The 21,739-nt window shown below is 51.5% G+C and overlaps 1 protein-coding gene across 2 annotated transcripts; it reads right to left on the reverse strand.

Moving 5' to 3' along the window:
* Positions 1-937: 937 nt before the first annotated feature.
* On the reverse strand, positions 938-14,611 carry DET1 (DET1 partner of COP1 E3 ubiquitin ligase). 2 transcript variants are annotated; one of them, XM_074837432.1, is made up of 5 exons: positions 14,523-14,611; positions 12,726-13,834; positions 9,484-9,674; positions 7,629-7,820; positions 938-3,844 (listed from the first exon to the last, which is right to left on the reverse strand). In XM_074837432.1, the coding sequence occupies exons 2-5, from the start codon at positions 13,806-13,808 to the stop codon at positions 3,655-3,657; spliced, it is 1,656 nt and encodes a 551-aa protein (XP_074693533.1). In that variant the 5' UTR covers positions 13,809-13,834; positions 14,523-14,611; the 3' UTR covers positions 938-3,654. The 2 variants fall into 2 exon arrangements, with proteins under 2 accessions (XP_074693533.1, XP_074693532.1); XM_074837431.1 differs by having other exon boundaries at positions 12,726-13,861.
* Positions 14,612-21,739: the final 7,128 nt, after the last annotated feature.

Raw genomic sequence — 21,739 nt, forward strand, 5'->3', positions numbered from 1 at the left:
TACATAGGTTTGATTCTAATGGGATTTTTGTGGCTTGCTTTCTAATGCAGTTCATATAAGAAACATTGCATGTGTCTTGCTTTTACTACTTTTTTTAAAAGCAAAGGCAGCACAAGTAGTAACAAAAGATGGGATTCTGCTGCCAGTCAACCATGGTTTCCAACTCAAGCATCTCCTTGTCACTTAGCGCCTATCTGAAGAGCCACAGGCTCAAGAGCTTTCTGATATGCTTGAGGTCTCCAAACGAAAGCATCAGAGAACTGCACACAGGAAAATGGAGGAAGGGTTCAAAGCGGCTTTCATGTCCAAGATGCAGATGCTTAGAGGAACTAACACAAACAAGGATGCTGCTAGGTTGTTACAGAGTAGCAGCGGGTTACAAGGGGATCTCTGACTTTGAAAAGGTCCCGTCCGCATGTCCTTAGTCACAATGTTCTGCAGAGCTGCATCATGGCTGGGAGCAGCATGCAGCGGAAAATCCGAGTGCCTTAGCCCAACCTAGAAGCAGTGGACAGGCAACAGCTCTTCTGCCAAGCAAGGTGTGTTCAGCTTTCATCTCCTGATTGTGGACCATCAGCAGAAAATGGCCACAAGGTTAGACAAAGGCTCTAAGTGGAATAAAAAAAGAAGAGTCTCTGAATACAAGTTGGGCTAGTAATAATACACAAAGGGGAAAATGTAACTGAAGGCCAAGAATTCCTCCCCCAGCATTAGCTCATGTAGACAAGAATTTGAGAAATCTGCAGTAACTACAGAAATGCCTCAGGTAGGAACATCCTTGAGCACACTTGTACTCTAAATGCCGGGAAGAGGCAGCCAGCTCACATGCAATCCGCCTGCATAGTCCAAGGCACACCCCTGTCTTCTCAGCAAAGGGATTCCCAACTGCACCATTAAGATTTTTTGGAAGACAAAGACAATAAATCAGCCTCTTAAAGCAAATTCTGTTTATTCCATTTTTGTATTGTGTCGCTAACAAATCTTCATCCTAACCTAGGAAAAATATCAGGTAGAAAACATCTCCCCTTTCCTCCCAACCCTCCCCACCGCACACGCACTTTTTGTTTCTTAAATAAAAGATCAAAATTTCAAGCATGAGAGACTTTTCTTTCAATACATTTCTGTAATAAAATTAACTCTGTTGTAGATATAAAATGCAGCAGCCAAGACCAGAGCATCCGCTATGCTACTCCAAGGCAATTAGTACCCAGAATGATCAATCAGTTTGTCTGCAAACATAATAAGAAAATACTTAGCACTTATCCAGCACTTTTTATCCATTAATCTCAAAGTGTTTTACAAAAGCTGAAAATATGTTTTTGGCCTCATTTACGGAGAAGAAAACACCAGCTGGAACAGAAAGAGATTTGCCCCCAGTCACAGAACAATTTAAAGGCAGAGCTAAGAACAGATCTCTGGTCTCTCTGCCCCAAGCCCAACAATCCATGCCATGCTCTCTGCTTCACACAGGATAGCCTGAATTTGGCTGGCAAAAGCCCCGACTGCAGAAATGCTGAAGTGGTTTATATTTTTGCCACCAAAAAAGTCTAAATGGAGATCTGACAGCTATTTTAGTAAGCACTGACCTCCCAAAACTGTGACACCAAGGAGTAAATCCAGTCTTGGGTGGAGCTGCTGAGAGCTTTGGAAAAGAAAAAAAAAAAAAGTCTCATACTGGAAGTGTGAACAAATGTGAGTGTGGTGCAGAAGGAGGTAAATCTATGATCTACAGTGTGCAAATGATTCTCCACTTGGAGCTTTAATTGAATGTTTGAGGAACAGATCACAGGATAAAAACCTAAAACCTTGACAAATAGTGTTATTAGATGGAGAGGAACCTGGAGCTAAAGCACGCACGGCCTGACACCTCCTCTATTAGCAGTCTTCTGACCTGAAGTCGCTCCTGACAGACCTGAGAAACCAACAGTGCAAACACCAGCAAAAGAGCAGTGAAATACAATGTCTTACCCTAGAAATATGTTTAGCAAGGCCAGGAGAGGAAAGAAGTACCATGAGACGGAGAGTAAAGGCTGATTCAAGAACCCCAGGGCACCCTCCATTACAAGGTCCACTATTCATGCTATAAGCAGGCTCCAGCAACCCACACAGTTATTTTCCTATGCATTACCATGCAAAATGAACGCATGACTTCAACACTGTTCTTCACAGGCATGTGGCCACAACGCATCACCCACAGCTCATTTTGGTCCAAACAAGACATCCACAGGGTCCTTTGAAGTAGAGGCTCTCCCGTGTGTAAGCACGAATTTTCTAATGCCCCCTCTGTACCTCCTATAGGAACGGGACAACAGCAGGCTCCAGCTTCCGACAGAGCACCTCGCAGTGCTGGGATGGCTGCACTGCCTGGCAGCACACAGAAAAACCCAAATGTTGGCCTACAACCAAAAACTCCATTTTTAAGACAGAAGGGCAGGCCAGCATCCTCACCAGCCACAGTGGCAGGTAATATTACACCCAGGAGCTTATTTTATCAGCAGCAAAAACACCGCAGTGGTCCAGTCAGCATCAATGCACCAGCCAGCTGTGCTTTGAAGCCTGGGAACAGAAAATTGGGTTCTCACAGAGAACAGTGTTTCAAACAGAGATAGGTAAGCAACCTAAGTCAACAAGCTCGTCTCCTAACTGCAGACCTGCAGCAATGCACATTAATTCAGGTCTCCTCCCTCCTTTCTGGGCAAACCCAAGCGCTACTAATTCTCCACGCTCATACTCCAGCACGCAGGAGGGTGCCAGCAGCTGGGTGTCCCTTCCCCTCAGCAGCAGAACCTGCAGATGGTCATGAGAATTCACCCCCATGCTGCAGAAAAGTCCTTCTGACATGAGCAAGGAGCTGCTGTTGCTTTCCACACCCTTCCCAGCCACCCATCATCCTTCTGTGCCCACTTCCTCGTGCATTAGAGACACAACCAGCTGCCCTGGCTCTCTGGTATTAACACACTGCCTTTCACTTAGGAGCTTTTACAGGTACTAAGGCACAAAGATTAAGTGACTTGCATAAGAGTCAGGAACACACCTCATGTCTCTCAATTGCAGTGATTTCTCACACCTTTTTTTCCTGACCTCTTGCATATTAAAATCACATGAGTAGATTGTGTGGATGAGAACAGGATTTCATTTCCCTAGTAATACTGAAGATACAAACACAGGTAGCTGTTTTTCTAAGCCCTCCCCATGGCTTGCATCCACTCCCACTACGACAGGCTGTTTGTCTCAACAAGGTAGGAGAGCACCAGTGCAGAAGGGAGCACTCCACAAATGTTTTGCAAAGCTCCACCTTTGCCATCCTAAGACCTACAACAGGGGAGAAAACGGACATGCCTCTGGGAAACCAGAAAAGGAACCTCAGCTACACTTTGTTCATCAACAGGAGTAAGGGAACAACAGCAGCACTTAATGCAGAGGGACCTCCGCAGTACAAACAGGGTCAGAAGAAACATTCACGCGCTCAACTTGAGCGGATCGGCTTTCCAGAGCCGAGGGCCCTGCGAGATGCCAGCTGGTAGGAGCTCCCAGATCAGGTTTCTTGATATGAGTGACGGTTTGGTTTCCTAGAAGGCGCGAGTGCCTGGCTTTGGTGTGTCTGTGGCAGAGGCCCAGGCCCAAGGAGAGCAGCCGCCCCAGCCATGGGTCACACTACGTGCAGCTGTGCCTCATGTGGAAGTTAACCACGTACTCTGCGTTAGTGCGCTGCACCGAGATGGCAAAGGGCTCGAAGGGGTGGAAGGTGAACGCAACCAGGCGTCGCACTGTGTGATTGATGGGTCGCCCCAGGAGTCCCGCCTGGATCTCAAACTTCAGGAGGCCAGAATCACGAGCATAAAATCTGAAAGGAAGAGAAAGACAGTTATGGCTGTTCCCAACTATTGACTTTGCCATCTGGGCTCTTCACATACAGAGACAAGTGCCTTGTTCAATCTCTGGTACTCCCTCAGGGGCAGGAGGCTCTCAGCTGGATGTCTGGCTCTTGGCTATACAGGAAAGTCTCTCGCAGGACAGCTAGTTATCCACTGTCTGGAAAAACTTGACTTCATTTTAGTATCATCAGTGAGAGAACTCTGCCTGTCATTTTGGTGGACGTAGCTGACTTCACAAGAGGGACAAAGAGCTGACTTCACAAGTTTGATCCAGACCTCACTTGTGCTGGCTCTCCATCCTCTCTTAATTCAAGCTGCTCCCCTGATCCCTAAGGCATATATACTGTACAGAACTGAGCTCACTTCCCTTAGCAATGGCCTTCACTCTGAGCATAAGGCCACCCCTTCTCTCTCCTGGTGATGCCAGGTAGGCTTTACACTGCTGCTCTTGTGCCTTGCTACATCCCCATTCAGTCAAGGAAGGTGAACAGCTGGATCCAATTCTGCTCAAGGGTGCCAAGTTGCACTTTACAGCCCAAGCAAGGCTTTGCAGTTCCTTCTAGATTTCCATCAAAAAAGCATTAACAAGATAGGCTGGGCAGGAAGTACCTGGTGGATTGCATTCAACAATCACAGCAAGCACAGAGGTCAAGGAAAACCTTGTGTCCTTCTGCTGTCAACCACAAACCTGCCTGTGGGTCAAGCTCACTTGTGTCTCCAAACAGGTGAGGCCTGGAACGCAGCTTCAGCACAAAGCGAACATTGCCGAGGGGATGAGGCAAACGGCGCTGAAGAGACAGGCGAGGCTAGGAAGCTCTTTGCTTCTTGAACCTTCCCTGCATACTCTGTGTAACCGACATCAGCCCAGGTAACACCACTGTCCTGTGCTGCTGTGGGAAGAGGGGACTCTCTGCGATGACCCCACCCTCCCCACGACTTTGGTGGAGGTTTCTGGATGTGGTACCTTCACAAAGCAGCTGGGCTTTAACTCAAATCCTCACCCTGAAGTTGTTTCAGTTCATTAGACCATTTTGTCTGCTCTTTCAGTTTTGGGCAGAATTGCCATTTTGTCTCCCAGCTATTTCCTTTTCCACCATCACTTAGTACGTGTAGGTATTTTGCATTTTCCTCTGGTTTTAACTCAGAGAATGCTTTTAATCTGAGAGCACATTTCCCCCCCGCCAGCAATACAATGCACTCAGCTCTCAGCCTGGAAGAATGGGTGATGACAGATACAGGCAATGCTGTTTCAGGAGCAGACATACTCCACATTTTAACAACACAGCCTATTGAGAACCTCATGTTCTTCCTGGAGGGCCACTCTCCTCTCCCTTCCTCTGAATCAAAGTGCCAGCCAGCCCTGCCTGAAAATTGCACACAAGAACCCAGCAAGAGAGTCACAATCTTGGTATTTGGCTTTTTGAAAAGCCATTTCCCTCCTACGCAAGGCTGGGTATGCAGAGGGTCATTCTTTAAATAAAGCACAGTCCCCCGTCTGCTCCTCTCTCCCCCCAATTCACAATAATTTACTACTCAAGATGAAGCTCCCTGTAATCTCAAAGATGTGCTCAGTTTGGTATTTTTAAATGTATTTTTAAAAGTGCTCTGCAATCAGAGGCCATTTCCATGGGCTCTCACTCTGGGGATAAATTAGGCACTGCAACATAAAATTGTATGTCAACAGAAACAGCAAGACCAGTCTTTTCAAACCGTATGAAAATGGAAGATTTATCTGCAGACCAATTTTTTGGTTAAATGGCTCCTTATTAGCCATCTAGGTGAATTTTAGAGACCCCCTACTATAGGTAAGGCTGTGTTAGAGCCTCTTCCTCACAAGTGCCATCATTTCACCCAGTGAATATCTCTTCAAGCCTCCTGAAAAGATACTGGAAGACTGCAGTGATGGGGAACCTAGAGTCCTTCCCACCTGAGAGCAAACAACCACTGGTCTCTCAAGTAGCCAGAGCCAAGAGCTGAACCTTTTGGGATGCAGAAAGGCACTAAGGGTTAAAAGGACACAGCGCACAGAGGTGTTGAAACCGATGTGTAAGAGATACGGAGGCCTTAAGCCTTCCTATCTTGCACACCGTGCCAGGAAACTGCACTCACATTATAACACCCTTAGCTGCTGAAGGGTTTTGCATTCCAGCCAATTATAGGACTTACATTACAAATCCTGTGGCCCCTCATTTCGAAGCTCTCTAAACCACAACAGGCAGTGGCATTATTTTATTAATCCCTTTGTTCTGCATGTGAGAAACACAGCAGCACTATTTCAGCTACTGAATGGTTAAGGTTAGTGCCTCATCTTCTGCTTACTTTCCAAAAACCAGGAGCCCCACTGCTCCGAGGCCCTATTCAAGTCCTAATTGACTCTGCACAGCTTTGAGCTTTAAAAGCTCTGGCTCTGAAACGCCGGTTGGCTCAGGGGAGGGAGGGAAGGTGGCACTTCGCTTTGTTTACTACAAAGACGTAACCGCAGCAAATGACTGCGGTTTTGCTCCCTTTTGTCTGCAGGAGCCATATGCAGGTTGGCGCTGGCAGACAACTGCCGCCCTGCAAGTTTTCCCGACGTCAAGCATGACAAGGGGGAAAGGGCAGGCTTTTCTCTGCAGATAACATGGGAGCTGGAGATCAAACCAAATCATATGGGCAGAAAAATCAATTAAATATACATAATTTGGGAATTGAGAGCACAGGAATAATCAGAGGTTCCCTGCCACCTGAGTCAGGGCCAGGAGAGACATGAAACCACTTTTTGAGAATGCACAGATGAAAATAAAGTTGGGAAACCTGCCAGAATGGTCTCCCTAGGCTGCCTGAGCCCCCAATGTGTGTGCAGTCACTAAACAAAGCACTTAGGCATTGAAGGCTCTCTTTGTTTTCAGAGCATAGGTTTGCTTTTGCAATACTATAAGTGGAAAGCCTATTCTGCCTGGAGAATTCAGCCCCTTTGAGCCTTTCAGTCTGGAGATGTTGGATTTTTAACCACTACTACTTGCAGCCATGGCTGCAGCCAACAAAAAGAAATAAATAGTCCTGGTGTTTCTGCAAGAAGCATTGCAAACCTCCTTATTCCCAGGCTCGGACTTATTCTTTCTCCCAGCATCAAAGACTCAGACAGAAGAGGCACAGAATGGCCCTTACACCTGGCTAAAACTCCTATTAGAGAAACAAATTTCCTACAGGTCAGAGAAAGAAGGGGAATATGAAGAGGAGTACAGCTCCCAGGCTGAGAATTGTAAACAAGGAAAGTCTGAAAATAGCTAAATCAATACCACAAGCATTCTGAATAACACCTAATCCAGCTGCTATTTTATTCACAGGACAAACCACATCATCCTTGCCAACTAAACCCACATGCTCAAAAGGGATCCTTCCAGCACAGGAAAGCAGGCATCCAGAGCCATATCACTCTGCAGCCCAAACACAACAGCAGGACTGCAAGAAGAGGAGGAGGAACAAGAGCATTCCTATGGAAAAGGCTTAGGCTTCACTACCCAAACCTTCCCCAGGGCAGCTCAGCGAGGCGGCCTGAAGAGCCCTCCCACACATACAAGATAAAACCGTTACCACAGGGAGGGAGGCCAAGCTTTGCAGCCTGCTGAAATAAACCCTCTGGTGGAAGGATGTCATACGAGAAAGGCCTCGATCTCTTCCCTTTTCTACACGTTTGATGTCACACGGCAGAGGTGATTCAGAGTTACTCTCATACTGCTCTCCTCACATACAGCTTCTTGGCCTGTTCCTTACCTTATCGGGTGATCACCACAGGTCTTGGGCCGCTCCATGACTGACACCCACTTGTCATCATAGCTGAAAAGGGAGAGGTCGAGGTACGGGCTGCCACTGTACGACTGGGCGCTGATCGGGAGCTGGCCCAGCAGCCTCCGCACGGCCTCCGTGTGCCCTCCGTACTTGGCATTCACGATAGTGTCTTTGAACCTGCAGCAAACCAAGAAACAGGTTTTACTCACAAAGGCCACAGGTGAAGAGCACAGCTTAAATAAACTAAGGAGGAAAAATGATAGGGAGAGAAAAACAGTAGCAGTGTAAGAACTAAACCAGCTCATTTCCAAAGATGTATCACAGTGATTCAAGCATCAACCAGTTCTGGTGACCTTTTTATCCTCCCTCATCATTACTGTTTCTGCTCTGAAAGTCCAAACTGACAGAAGGACAAGACTGTGCCTATCCACAAGGTCTGGCCCCAGCTGCTCTGCAGTACAGGAAATGAACAGGATCAGAAACAGGGGGAGATGGATTAGCAGCTTATCAGTCAATCCAAGTTTTACCATGAAGCCAGGAAAAAGCGTAAGCAAAAGCCAGAGGGTTTCACAGTAACAGTTGAGCCCTTAATGTTGACTTGAGAATCCCCCTTTCTTTAGCCGCTATGTTTTAAATGCGTAAAAGGAGAAACTTTAGATGAGGAAGCACCTTGACGAGAAGCCTAAAGCTCTTCAGAAACTACAGCGAGCTGAAAGTTCTTCCAGGTAGAGATATTAACAGAGGCTGGATTTCTCTTTCCAAGCAAAATTTGAGCTTTTCATGTGCAAGAACAGTCAGATCAGCTGCATGGATGTCATACATCAAGGAAGGTAAAACATTTCCATTTGACCAGAAACGCTCAGCCAAAGGCCAGCTAGCTGTGGATTATGCTCTATTATACTTTGCTGTGGAAGTTAAACACTCCTGTTACAGGCCCTTGTAGCCAAGGGGATGAAAAGATTCTCCTCTCTACTTTAACACAAGGCAGAAGTTGTTCTTTGGGTGTCTACGGCGAGCTCTCTCATTCTCTCTCCCACTAAGCATTATGGATTTCCTGACAGGCAGCTCTAGAAAGCTACAGACACAGTCAACTTCCTCTTACTTATGTGACGTCAACCTAAAATCAACAGAAGCTTCATGCCCATAAGTGATTGCCAAGTACTTTGGATGATGTGAAACAAGTCACTGGAAGAACAAAACACCCTGAGTCACATAAAAATATATTCCAAGAGAAATAACACACTCTGCTTCATTAAAACCACATTTGACTGCTACAGCACATTCTAGAAACCCAGGTTATTTTGATATTTTGCTCAGCTTTCACAATAGGTCTAAGCAGATGAGTTTCCTTTCTCCTAGCACAGTTTGACAGGAATCACAAGCTTGTGACTGATGCCGGAGAAAATGCTACAGAACACAGTTTGATGCACACTAAATTCAGAGAATGCCATTTGGCAAAATACATCCAATTAGATGACACTAGCATCTTGACAAATCTCATCTTCAGGATCCTGAGCTACTGGGCAGTAACACTTTAACAACCTCCAGAAGAGTTACTGCTTGAGGAGAGAGGGAAACATCTTTCCCTCAAAATTCCTTTTCCTTCTTCTAAGCACTGGATTGCCACTGCTTTGTTCCTTCCTGTAACAAGACAGATGCTGTGGAATGTAAAATCAGATGCATGAGGCTGCAAGATGAACCACGTACAAGCCAGACCCTTGCATCACCCAGTGACTAAAGGAACCAGTTTTCTCAGGGTTGCATCGTTATTTGATACTAGCCTTCAGCTGAGGGGTGAGCGTGTGTCTATACGGTATAAAGCATGCTCCGAATGGCTCACCGGCGCTGGATCTGTCTGGCAAAGTTGTTGCTGGAAGCTGAGCAGGGGAACTGGACCGCCTCACTGTGCAGGGTGGCATTCCTGAAGAGGTCACAGAAGTTCTCAAACAGCTCCAGCAGCTCATCAGATGTATTCTCGAATACAGCAATAACCTCTGTGGTCACCATGTTGTACACGACGAAGAACGAAGGCTGGAGAGAGAGGCAGAGGCAGCAGTTACCCAGGAGAGCACGAGGTGGGGGGAAGCTGTCCCTCCTCCCCACATGACACCACAGACCCTATCCAAATTTCTCTGCAGGGGAGAGAATACAGGGAATTCTCTACAGGGAAATCCCACATTCTCACACTAATCCATTCTGCTATCTAAATGCCTCAACAGATACCAAATTATCCAACTCTTAACTGTGATTATTTATGAAGAAAACTTAAGGGGCTTCCAATTTTTCAACTCAAACTGGGTAACAATATTTCTGTTTTCTCTTTCTCTCTGCCCTCCACCAAATCCAAAATGCTTTCTAAAGTGTCAAATTTAATTTTCATTCCTGCTGACAAAATTATTTTAAATCCAGTGCTAGCTGGCCACATATTTTTTTTTCCTTTCTGTAGAGACATTATTTTCTTCCCCTTCTTAATATTTCCATCACGCAGAGATGAGCCTTTTTAGTGTACTATGTACTACACCACTGCCCGCAAAATGTTGTGCCCTCCAGGTACCCTGCCGGCACAGGAATAAAAATCTGAAAGACATTAATGACTTCTTTTTAATGACGACATTCTCATGCAAGAAGGCCCAGGTACTGCGCTGTGGATTGGCAATGGCAGTGTTTCATGGCAGGAATAAGCAAGAAATCAGGGAAAAAGGTGGCACTGTGTCAGCGCAGCTACATCTAAAGGAGACGTTCCCATGCCATTGGGAAAAGGCAGATTTAATCCTTCACCATCAAAGGTAGCTTTTGTTAGAGACAAAAGTGCTAACAACACCCCGGCACCCCAAATTAAGAACCTGCCCATACTTCAAAGGTAACTAATTCCCGTGCTACATGCACATATCTGGTTAAATCTTCTGTCAATAAAGGCAATTTCTAAATGCTTCACCTCCCGCTCTCAAACAATGCTCAGGGATGACGGCAGGCACTTTGCCTACCCCACCCACCTGCAAATATCACAAGGTTTGTTTGTTTTACAGCCCCAAAATAAACTGTGATAATACGATCCAGCCCCCACATGTCAAAATGAAGTACGGTAGATGAGGTTACTCACTAGACTACTGCCTAAGGAAAGGGAAGCCCTTCTGAAATACAGAGTTGGAGCAGAGAGAAAACAAGAGGAGACAGCAGAAGGAAAAAACTAGTTACATCATTGAAGACTGCAGGGAGTATCCTCCAACCTTAAATAAAAAAGTTCCTTTGCCAGGTTAACACGCAGACACATCCACAGGATGCCCCTGACCAGAGAAACTATCCTCACTGCTTTTCAGCAGCACCTGTAACACAGGCAAAACATTGTCACAGCATGGGTGGCAGAAGTCGAGCCTCGCAGCAATCAAGCAGCAAAGCTGGCAAGTCTGTCAACAGAAGCCTAGAACAACAACAACAAACCACAAGATACATATACACAGCACACGATTAAACATCTTGAATGATTCAGTGCAGACCCTGACAATATACAAGCAACCCACAAGCATGAACAGTGACTTCCTCAACCTTCTTGGCAGAGGAGCCAGAGAGAAGAGAGGAGCCCAAAACTGCATGAAACCTCATGTTCCTCTCTGATGGGCGAAAGGAAAATCTGAGCTTTAGGTATTTAGTGAGCCAAGTTTTCTTCGGGAAGCCCTAACGCAAAGCCTACGTTCAGGCAGGTCTGCGGAGACTGCCCCACGCCTGGAATTATCTCCTGAAAGAACTGAGAAATGAGATGCTTTTCCTCCAGCATAAAACACACCGCCTGAGGAGCACCGCAAACAAACCACAACTTGCATCTTAAAGTAACCCCCGGGTGAAGAGAGTCAAGAGCTGCAGCAAACCAGGCACAAAAGCCTTGGTAACCACAGCAGAGAGCAGAGCCAAGCCTACCACAAACATTTACATCAGGGTCAGGAGCACCATTCCAGATACCAGCAACGAGCAGAACGCTGCAGGCCACTTCCACAAAGCTATAATGTTTTTAAGACAGCTGCTCAGTTTTACACAAATGGGTAAAACTGATTAGATTAAGCCTTACCTATTCACTCCCAAAGCAACTCCCCCATACAAATACCACTTCAGAGAAAAATGAAACAAACCAGAGTCATCTTCCAGGAAGAATTAGACCAAGGCAACTGGCAAAGAACTGCTGTCTATTTCTTCTAGGATCTAAGTCCTGCATCTGGCAAAGACAGGGAGGAAGAGAAGGGTATGAAAGAAAAACAAACATCTAGGGAACTATCAGACCTACATGCAGCACTGGAGATTTATTACAAATTCTTGCTAAATACTTTCAACATAATAAAAACCAAATATTCTATTATTCCTTAATAGAACAGGTTAAAAAAAGCATCCTTCTCAGTTTTACTGAGCTCAAAACCTGACCACCACTCTTAACAGTTGTGAAAACAGATGATCAACCTGGCGGATGGTGAAACGTCTGGAGGGACCCAGCACTGACCAAGCTACATTTGCTCTAACTCAGCTTCTTTAGTAATAAACTGAAAGGAGGAGCAATTGCCACATTAGCTAGATCTAAGAGTTGCTACTCCAATTTGGAGAGATCATAAACACTCTCACTGAAGCTTGAAAGAATATGTAGGCAGAATAGAAAAGGCAATTCCACGGGGAAAAAAATGAAGACTATTATATTTGAAAAACATGCTTGAAGATACATGAGAAAAGGGAGAGACAACCTCTAGAATATAAATGTACTACACAAAATATCAGCTAAAAAAAAAAAACAGCTGGGGATGTGGGAGGGGAAGAGGGTTGTACAGCATCTGCGAGCATGGGAAACAATCCCTGGAGAAAGGGGACTCAATAACCACATCACACCTTTTCTCTCTCATTTTCAGTTGCGAAGGAAGCAATGAAATCATGAGAGCAAAAGACACAAAAGTTATTCAGTATCAGAAGCATCAAATGTTCACACAAGAATGAAATACCAGGGATCCTAAACAACATTCACAGGCTCAGCTAAGAAACACAGCTACCAGCATTGTACCTGCTTGAGCACTTGCCCCAAAGCAACGAGCAGCCTAAGGAGGCAGGCAGTACCTGGGAAGGATCCGTTACCCGCAGCGTGACCACGTCTTCACTAGTGTATTTGATAAATAGATGGTTCTCGTCCAAAAGCTGCATCTTCCACATGCGGAGCTGCCTCAACTGATCAAAGTACTGGAAGAACCTTCTTTTTGCTATAGCGCTTCCATCCTGCTCAGCCCTTCTCCACAGGTACACCAGCAGCCTGTGCTTCAGAGAGTTTATGAAGGGCTCTTTGTAGGGGTTGGCCATCCCCGTCTGAGTGTCCCGCTGCACCTCGGGATACACCGCAGACAGAGTCAGCAGATCATCCTCGTAGCAGAAGCGGCCAATAGTCCGTACGTCGATGAACGTACCCTCAGGTGTTACTTGAAAGACGTGAATAGTCTGTTGCTGCACAGAAAGAATGGCCAAGATGTTCTTATAGAGGTACAGCCCCTGGTTGTGAGACAGGATGACCTTGTCACATTTGAAAGTTCGTGTGTCACAGAGTCTGCCCGTGTGGAGGTCTATGATATGCAAGGAATAATCCTCAAGAGGGGACCGGGGATTAGGGGTCACTGACTCGCTGTTGCGGTAAACCTCGAAGAAGGGAGGGTGAGGCTCCTCGGGCAGGTACGCGGCAGAGCCAACGATCACGTACCGACAGTCGTCAGTGAACAAGCTGCACTCGCGGTTCAAGTGCTCCCCATTGGAGGCCACGTTGGTGATATGGAGCAGAACAAAGAACCGTTCAAAGAGCCGCCCCCGGATGTTGACAGATCTTTGGTCATTGCCGTTGGCCAGGATCTCTCCCTCGTAGCCCTGCAGGAGGTCTTCCGCCGCCTGGCAGCCCTGATACTCATAGATCTCCAGAGAGGTCTGGTCAGAGGAGAAGGCGATGAAGTAGCGGCCGTCAGGGGAGAACTTGCGCAAGAAGCAGGGTGGCTTCTCCACGTTGACCACAGTGAAGTTGGGGAATACATTCTGGTGGAAGACACGGACTTGGTGCCAGTGGGTACCGGCTTTGCCCGAGCTGATCCGGCGGCGCTCCAGGCGGTGGATGACATTCTGGTTCTGGATGCGACGGGGCCTGATTGTGGGGGCATCATGGTCCATGGTCAGAGCTCTACTTCATCTTCACCCTGCCACGGAGAGAGCACATACGTGCCCTGGGACCACACAGAGATGGGGAGAGAATTCAGGGTACTGAGGGACCTGCTTGCAGGGATGGGGTAGGGAAAAGCCCCACAGAACCCAGGGAGTCAGGGGGAGTCAGCTGAAAAGTGCAGACATGCCTTTGGAAAGGGGGGAAATGACACAGGAAGACACTGGAGAGAGAGACGTGAAGAGACTGGGAGAGAGACCTCAGTGGGAGGTACCAGGGAAAACAGGGGAACACCGAGGGAACCCCAGTGCACCAGGGGCTGAGGGGATCCGCAGGCCTGTCTGCTGATGAGGGAGACACGGGGAGGCACCGGGAGGGGATGGAGGGAGCCGGGGAGGCAGGGAGGCACAGGTGGGCACCAAGGGGATAGAGGGAGCCCCCAAGCACCGGGGAAGGAGTGAGGGAAGCCAGGGATAATCCCGTCTGCTGACAAGAAAGCGCAGAAGGCCAACTTGGCAAGGATGGAGGGAGCTGATGGGCACATGAGGGGTCTCCGGGAGGCCTACGGGCCCGCCTGCCGATGGGAGCAGGGCCCCCAGCTGCTCTCCCGCCGGCCCGGAGGGTGAGTAGGACACGAGGGAACCGGGGGCCGCGGTGGCCTCCTAGCCGGGCAAGGGCCCGGTGGGACCGGGCGCGGGGCGGGAGGAGGCCAAGGCTGCACTCACCGCTCGGGCCCGGGGCTGGGTCCCACCGCCGCCACTCACTCCATGGCCGCCGCCATCTTTCCGCCACCGCACGAAGAGGCGCCGCGACGGCGGCGGCGGGAGGGGGTCAGCCCCCACTTCCGCTTCCGGCCAGCGAGGCGGGCCGGCCGCGCCGGGACAGAGTGTCAGCGGCCGGGGGAACCCGCGCCCCCTGGCGGGCGGGGGGAGCTCTGCGGGTCGCGCCCGGGCACCCTCCGTACCCCTGAAACCCTGCACCCACCCTGCACCCACCCTGCACCCATCCAACCCCCCCTGCAGCCCTGTACCCGTCATGCACCCCCTGAAACCCTGCACCCGTGCTGCACCCATTCTACACCCATCCTGGACACACCCTGCACTGCCGACACCCATCCTGCCCCCGGGACACCCCATGCACCCTATCCTAGCACCCTCTGCACGCATCCTTCCCCCTTTCTCTGCACCCTGAACCCTTTCACACCCTTCACCCATCCTGCACCCTATCCCAACACTCCCTGTACCTATCCTGCACCCTGGACACCCCATCCCAGCACCCCCTGAACCCCCTTCCAACCATCCCCAAGCGCCCTGCACCATCACGCACCCCCGTCCCCACACCCCAAACACCCTCTGAACCCTCTCATGCCTTGAGCATCTCAGACCTCTCCATCCCCAGGCACCCACTGCACCCCGAGTCCCCACATGGGAACACCCCAGGGGACATCACACCTGCCGCTAGCCAGCGTATGGGGACACACCCCAACACTTCAACCCCAACAAAGGCACTAGAGATTGGGGTCACCCCCAGGCACCCCTTTGGGCTTTCTAAGGGGCTTGAAAGCTTTTTTGCTCGCCTGGGCTTTTAGCAGTGTTCCCCCTCCCACCCCGTGCGTTAGCGGCCAAGGCGGCGAGGGCAGCTCCGAGCGGCACTTGTCCTTCAAAGGGAAGGAAGGAGGAATGTCGGGGGGCCCTTGAGATCCATTTGCCGGCCTCTCACCAAGGCGGACCCACTCCATCAGCAGATGCAGGAGCTGGGAGCGGGGGGCGTGGGGAAGGATGCTCAAACTGGGGTGCTGGGGCACACCCCATTCCCATGGGGTGGGTGCCACAGGGGTGCAGCAGCGGTACCCAACTGGCATCGCACAGGGATGGAGGGGGGATGCTCCTGCTGCACCAAAGCTCTTGCCGTTGAAATTCCCAGGGATCTTCCACATGTTTTGGGGGACACTTGAGGGTCCCATCAGCAGCGGGGCAGAGTGGAACCTCACTGCCCCAGGGGATGGGACCTGGGTGGCTCCAGCTGCCTTCCTGCAGGGATGGGAGATGGCAGCCTGCCCGGCACTCCCATGCATTGAGCAGGGGATCCTGGGGGAATGGGGGACCCCTCTGCCACCCCACGTGCCCACCTTGTTCCCATCTCCCAGCAGTTTCACGCCCAGCAGCGGTATCCCATGTCCCTTCCCGCTCTCCCCACTGCCTCCTGGTTGCAGAAGGCGCGATGACAAGACTGAAATGAATGGCCCTGGCGTCTCTCTTTGTCTCTCTGCCTCCTGCTTAATTAATTGAGATCCACCTTAATAGGATCAAACTAAATACCAAAGAGCATCCAACCACACAGCAGCTGGCAGAAAAACAACCGCCCAGCACACATACACCAAAAGACAACTCGCCGGACAAAAGAGCCATTAATACAGCAGCAATTAGGGCTTCCGGAGCTAATAACTTCATCACCGCAATCTTCCCACGGCCGCAGCCCCCCAGGCACTGGGGAGGGGGTCAGGGTCCCTCGCTGGAGCAGTTTCATTCATCGGCAGGGATTTGCATCACATGCAATAAATCTCATTGTGGGCACAAGGCTCTGGGCAAAGTTAGTCCCTGTTTATTTTGGCCTGGGGGGGGAGGCAGGAGGTGGGGGGGTTGTAGAGCCGCCCCCCCCCCTCAGGAGGATGCTGAAGACTCAGGGCTCCTGAGATGTTTCACCAGTTGCAATTTCCCACCTCTCGTAGTTTTTTGTGCCACCCGTCGAGGTTCCATCACTGGGGGACATGTGGCTGCCCCTATCCTCATCTGCTGGGGGACAGTGGGGAGGTGAGGTGCCCATCTGCACGTCCCCAGGCCAGGGGTAGATGGCAGGCCCCAGTCCAGAGCCCAAAGTGCTGGTACAGGGATTACTGGGGGCTGGTCCAGAGGTTGCTGTTCTCCTCCAGCCTCCCAGAGCAGCTGCAGGTCCATGGCTTTGGGTCTCATTGGACTGGTTTTGGTGGAAGAAGTGGTGTTTGGAAGACATTCCCTGCTCTCCCTAGGCCAGAGCCTGCAGCCAGGCAACTGGGGTGGTCAGGGGTGTCCCTTGCCCAACTCATCCCTTGTCCAGCTCTCCGCAACCTGCTCTGGCTGTTACCCTATGCAAATGCCCCTGTCCCACCCCAAACACCTTGAGCGTGTCCCTTGCTACAAAAATGAGGGATTCCTCCCCAGGGCGGACAGTCCCTTATCTAGGCTTTAGCAGCAGGCCGAGGAGCAGGATGCTCTGTGCCTGCACAGTGAGCCTCAGCGCCAGAGCAGTATCACCAACCCCACCACCACCCTGCCAGTGCCGCATCCATCTCCAGCCTGTTTCTCCAGAGCCAGCAGGTGGGTTAAAAAAAGAAAATAATAAATCGCAGCCCATTTGGGCTGGTTTGGACAATTTCTCCTATTGTTGAAGCAAGGACCCTTCTGCTGTTCTTGATTTAGCTGTTTACCAAGAGCCTCCTAGCTCTGGATCCCGTGGCTGCTTTTCCAGGATTAGAGAGGGTGTGTAAGGAGAACATCACTGAGGAGATCACAGGGGCTGCTCCCATCCTGGCTGCCCCACCAGCCAGATACAAGCCCCAGCCCAAAATCACTGTAGGAAAAAGCTGGGCTGTCTCCTTGCAGGGATATTTGCAGAGAAAGAAAACCCTTCAGGTCCTGGGCATTGCCATCCCCCTCCCATGGTTGCTGAACTCAGTCACTGTCGACTTCCCTGTTGTGCCAAGGGCAGGGAAAAAAAACAAACCCACATTTTTTTTTTAAATATAAAAAAAAAAAAAAAAGAGGGTGAAGTTTGCACAAGAGCCCAGCCTGTGGAGAAATGCTTCAGCCCTGAGTGGTGCCTCAGTCCTCCTGAAGCCCCGACATGTGTGGGACTGAGTGCGGTCACTCTGCATGAACCAGCTGCCTCCATGGGATTTTTTTAGAGTGAAGCACCCGAGCAATGGTAGCGACAAACTTCAGCCAAGGAAACTTGTTGGTGTGAGAAAAGAGCAAAGGGAGCACAGGGACACCTTGGATGCCTCCCATTTTTCCAAGAAAACAAGGATGTAATTCAGTATTTAGCTCTTCCCCAAGCCTGGAGGGTGAGTTCATTCATGTTTACAGAGTTTTGGACTCCCCTTTCATGGAAATCCATGTACACAGTTTTATAAAGAGAATTAAAAGGTTCTGTCCACCATGGCCTGGCCTCACGGCTCCCCAGCCCCGCCGAAACCCTGTGGGAGCTGCGGTCCCTCTTCCCATGCTGGGCAGGTCTCACCAGGACTGAGCTCCAGCAAAGCCAAGTTTGCAGGGTGCAACACCCGTGGACCTTCGCAGCACTAAGGAAATCTTTGCCATCAAAGCGTCCCTTACTCAGGCTTTAACTGGTGGCAGAAGCTCTTTTTGAAGTAGAACTGGGCAAGTTTTGGAGCCTGTTAATGGGATCACCACCATCAGGATGTGGTCTGTGGGTCTGGAGTCTGTGGGTGTGGGACTGGGACCCCCTTTTCTTGCTCCCAGGGTTGTCTTGTCTCTGCTTGAAGGCAAGATCTGCTTTAAACACCTTTCGAAAATCTCCTGGCCTTTGCAAAACACCCCATTGAAGGAGCAGAGCACAGGCAGGACCACAGGGGCAGAAACTGGGGGCTCACTGGAGTGCCTGGTCCTCCCGGGGTGCCCACGGGGATGGCTGGGGCTGGGTGCCGTCGCTGGTTAATGGGGATCCCCTAAGCACAGGGGATGGACAGGGACCAGACCCTCCTGGGTATGGGGACAGCAGCACCCACCTGCAGCAAGGTGTCTGGGCTGGGGGTGGGGGGGGGGGGCACCCAGCTGCTCCGCATCCCGTGGTGAAAGCTGGACCTGCCCACCCGCCAGCTCCCTGCGTGGGGTGACAGCCCCGTCCCCTCCCACGCACCCACCACAGGATGACAGCCCTGTCCCCCCCATCCCTCCCCTGGGGTGACAGCCCTATACCCCACCGTACACCCAGCACAGGGTGACAGCCCTGTCCCCCGCATGCCATCCACGGGGGTGACAGCCCTGTGAGCCCCGCGCCACCCGTGGCGTGACAGCCCTGTCCCCCCCGTGGGGGGGGGCAGCCCGGCAGCCTCCTCCCGGCTGATGCGCAGTGACATTTGCAATCTGTTGCCATGGGCGCTCGGGGACTTTTGCTGTGGAGGGGGATCGCGTTTCTCCCCCCTCCTCCTCCTCCTCCCCTTCCCTCCCTCTCGATGACGTCATGGATGACCACGGTGGTGACAGGGCCACCTGTGGGCTGGTGAGGGGTTTAAAGAGACAGTCTGCAGCTGCAACAGGAGCCCTGGCTATTGTCTCCGCACCTGAGAGCGGGGGGACCTGCAGCCCCCAGACCACCCACCCACCCATCCATCTCACCCACCCCATCCCACTCAATCCCATCCCACCCATCCCGTCCATCCCACCCCATCCCCGCACCCCCTGCCTCCACCACTGCAGCTCTCCCGGGACCGGGGCATCCCAAGCTGGGTCCCGTATCCCTTCCCCATAGAGGCTCCTCCAAGGTAAGGCTGCGCTCCGTGACCCCCCGTCCCACCGGGAACCTCGGTGGGCTGCAGCCCCCAATGCCGCTGGCAGCGTTCAGGGCTGCAGCCCACCAGGGTCCCCCGGGAATCCAAACCCCAGACAGGGCACCCCCAGCTGGGACCGGTCACTTCTGTCCTCCACTGGGACCCTGCCACCTTCCCCACACCTCCAGGCAGGACACGGGGATTATTCCAGAAGACAAGACAACCCCTGGGACAACAAAACCCCTGAGGTGGCCGGTCCCTGCTCGCATAAGGGGACTGGGATGCTCCTGCCCGGTGTAGCACCGAGGTGTGGGGGTCTACATCCCTTGCCAGCCAGCGTTCCCAGATCACCTCAGAGATGTCCATCACTGGGCATCTGCCTTCCTTCTATGCCACCCCCCAGGCAAGAGCCTTAGGCATCTCCTTGTCCCTGCTGTGGTTCTCATTTAAGGGGGACCCTCAGAGCTGGTACCACACTGGGCACCTGAAACCCACCATGGCCAAGCTCTGAGGGGCCACGGGTGATGCCAGGAGCCACGGTACATGCTGTAGAAGCAGGCAGGGGCAGGGGGAGAGGAGCTGCCTTCCTCATCTTGGCAGGGGGAGGGAAAGACCATCTCTGCCAGTTCTGCAGGGCTTTGTCCCACTGTCCTTCCAGCTCCAATGGGGCAAGTGGCAGGTAAGTGCCCCTGTTTGGTGCCGCTCAGATGTGCAGGCAGGGAGTGGGGTAGAAAAAGGTCTGGGACCTGGGAGAGGCTGGGAGAAGAGCAAGGTGGAGATGTGTGTGTAGGGATTGGAGTGTGCATTCCCGGCAAGAGAGAGGCTATGTCCCTTCCCACAGGACATACCCCAGTGGTGACCATGCAAGTGATCAAACTCCTCAGTGGCTCCAACCGAGGTCTTCCTGAGTCCGCAGCTGCCTGCAGATGCAGATCCACTGGAGCCTGCATGGACTCCCAGCAGCTACAGAGCCACTGGTCCCCCAGGAGTGGCTGTGATGGGAGCAAGGCAACTCCCATGGCTAGTAGCTTGGGCTGTCCCTGCATCTTTCCCAGGGGCAGATGGCATGGGGACATGGGGCAGGTGGGGAAGGGGGTCATGCTCCAGTGACTCTGGGGTCCATTCTTGGGGATGCGGGCAAACCAAGGATGCAGCTGCCCCTGGCACCCTGGGAGAGAGGAGTCTGTCGGAGCCAGGCTCCCTGCGTCCCACTCCTGCAGTGCCGGGAGCTGAAGGAATAAGCAGTGGCATGTTTCTGTCAGCCATCCTTCAAAAGATGCAGAAGGCTTGGGCTGGGCCTGTTTTTTGGGTGGAAGAGGCAAAATGTGAATTGGATAGGTGGAAATCTCTGTCTAGGTGGCCTTAGTGTTTGCTCACCTGGCAGCAGCTGAAGCGCAGGGGCACAGCCTGCACCTCCCGCCACACAGCCTGGGAGATTTAAGGGGGAACACCCGCAGTCCCCCAAGATGATCTGCCACCTTTGACCCCCTCGCTGCTGTGGGTGCAGCTGGTAAATTGGGGAGCTCTGGCTGTGCTCAGCACCCCAGCGTGGCATGGGGCAGCCCTGTCTGGACCCACCTTGCTTTGGGGGGGCTTTGGGGAGGCTGAGGCTGCTGCTCTGCTGTTCCCGAGGGGTGCTCATAGGGGGGTGTGGTGTACATGGCAGAGACCTGCTGGGGGGGCTCATCTCCCAGACAGGCAGTCAGGTTCGTCCCCTCCCTGCACTGTGTGTGGGGCAGGGGCTGCTTGAGCAGCAGCCACAGAAAGCAGGGGTTAAGTTAATACTAGATGGGCATGAGCAAGGGCTGCCTGTTGTTCCAGTGGTGCTAAAAGGTTGCAGTCGAGCTGAGGAGACCCGGGGTGTGGGGTCTGGCTCTGGTGTGTGCGGACGGATATGCAACACGCAGGAGGAGTTGTGGAGTAGTGGCTGGCTGTGCCCGATGGTCCAGGGATGTGCTATCTGGCTGATCTTCTTTTACTGCTTCAAAATCCTGCGAGAGCATGTAACCAGAAGAGAATTCACGCCTGTGTGTGAGGGCACCCAAATATACATACATACACACGTGTCGTACCCAAATACGTCGCGGCGCTTGGGAACGCCAGCGCGTGAGCTGGTTACTCTCCCAGCTCCCCCCGGCAGGCGCTTCCACCTCCCCCCGTTCCCACGGGGGAAACTCTTCCAATGCTGGTGACGGATAACGCTGCCGAAGCGCAGGCTCCTCTCTTGACCCTCCTTCTGGCAGCATCCGAATTCCCTTTGCCGGCTTTGTAGGCTTCAATTCGAGACAGTGCCTGAGCTCAAGGCTAAGCGCCTCCTTGCCACTGTCTTACGCAGGGATGGGTTCTCCAACGGGGAATTCTCCAGGTGGTAAATTTGGTCAGGACCTTGCTTCAGTG

Source organism: Strix aluco, chromosome 12 (genome assembly GCF_031877795.1).
Source record: "Strix aluco isolate bStrAlu1 chromosome 12, bStrAlu1.hap1, whole genome shotgun sequence".
NCBI classification, from domain to species: Eukaryota; Metazoa; Chordata; class Aves; order Strigiformes; family Strigidae; genus Strix; species Strix aluco.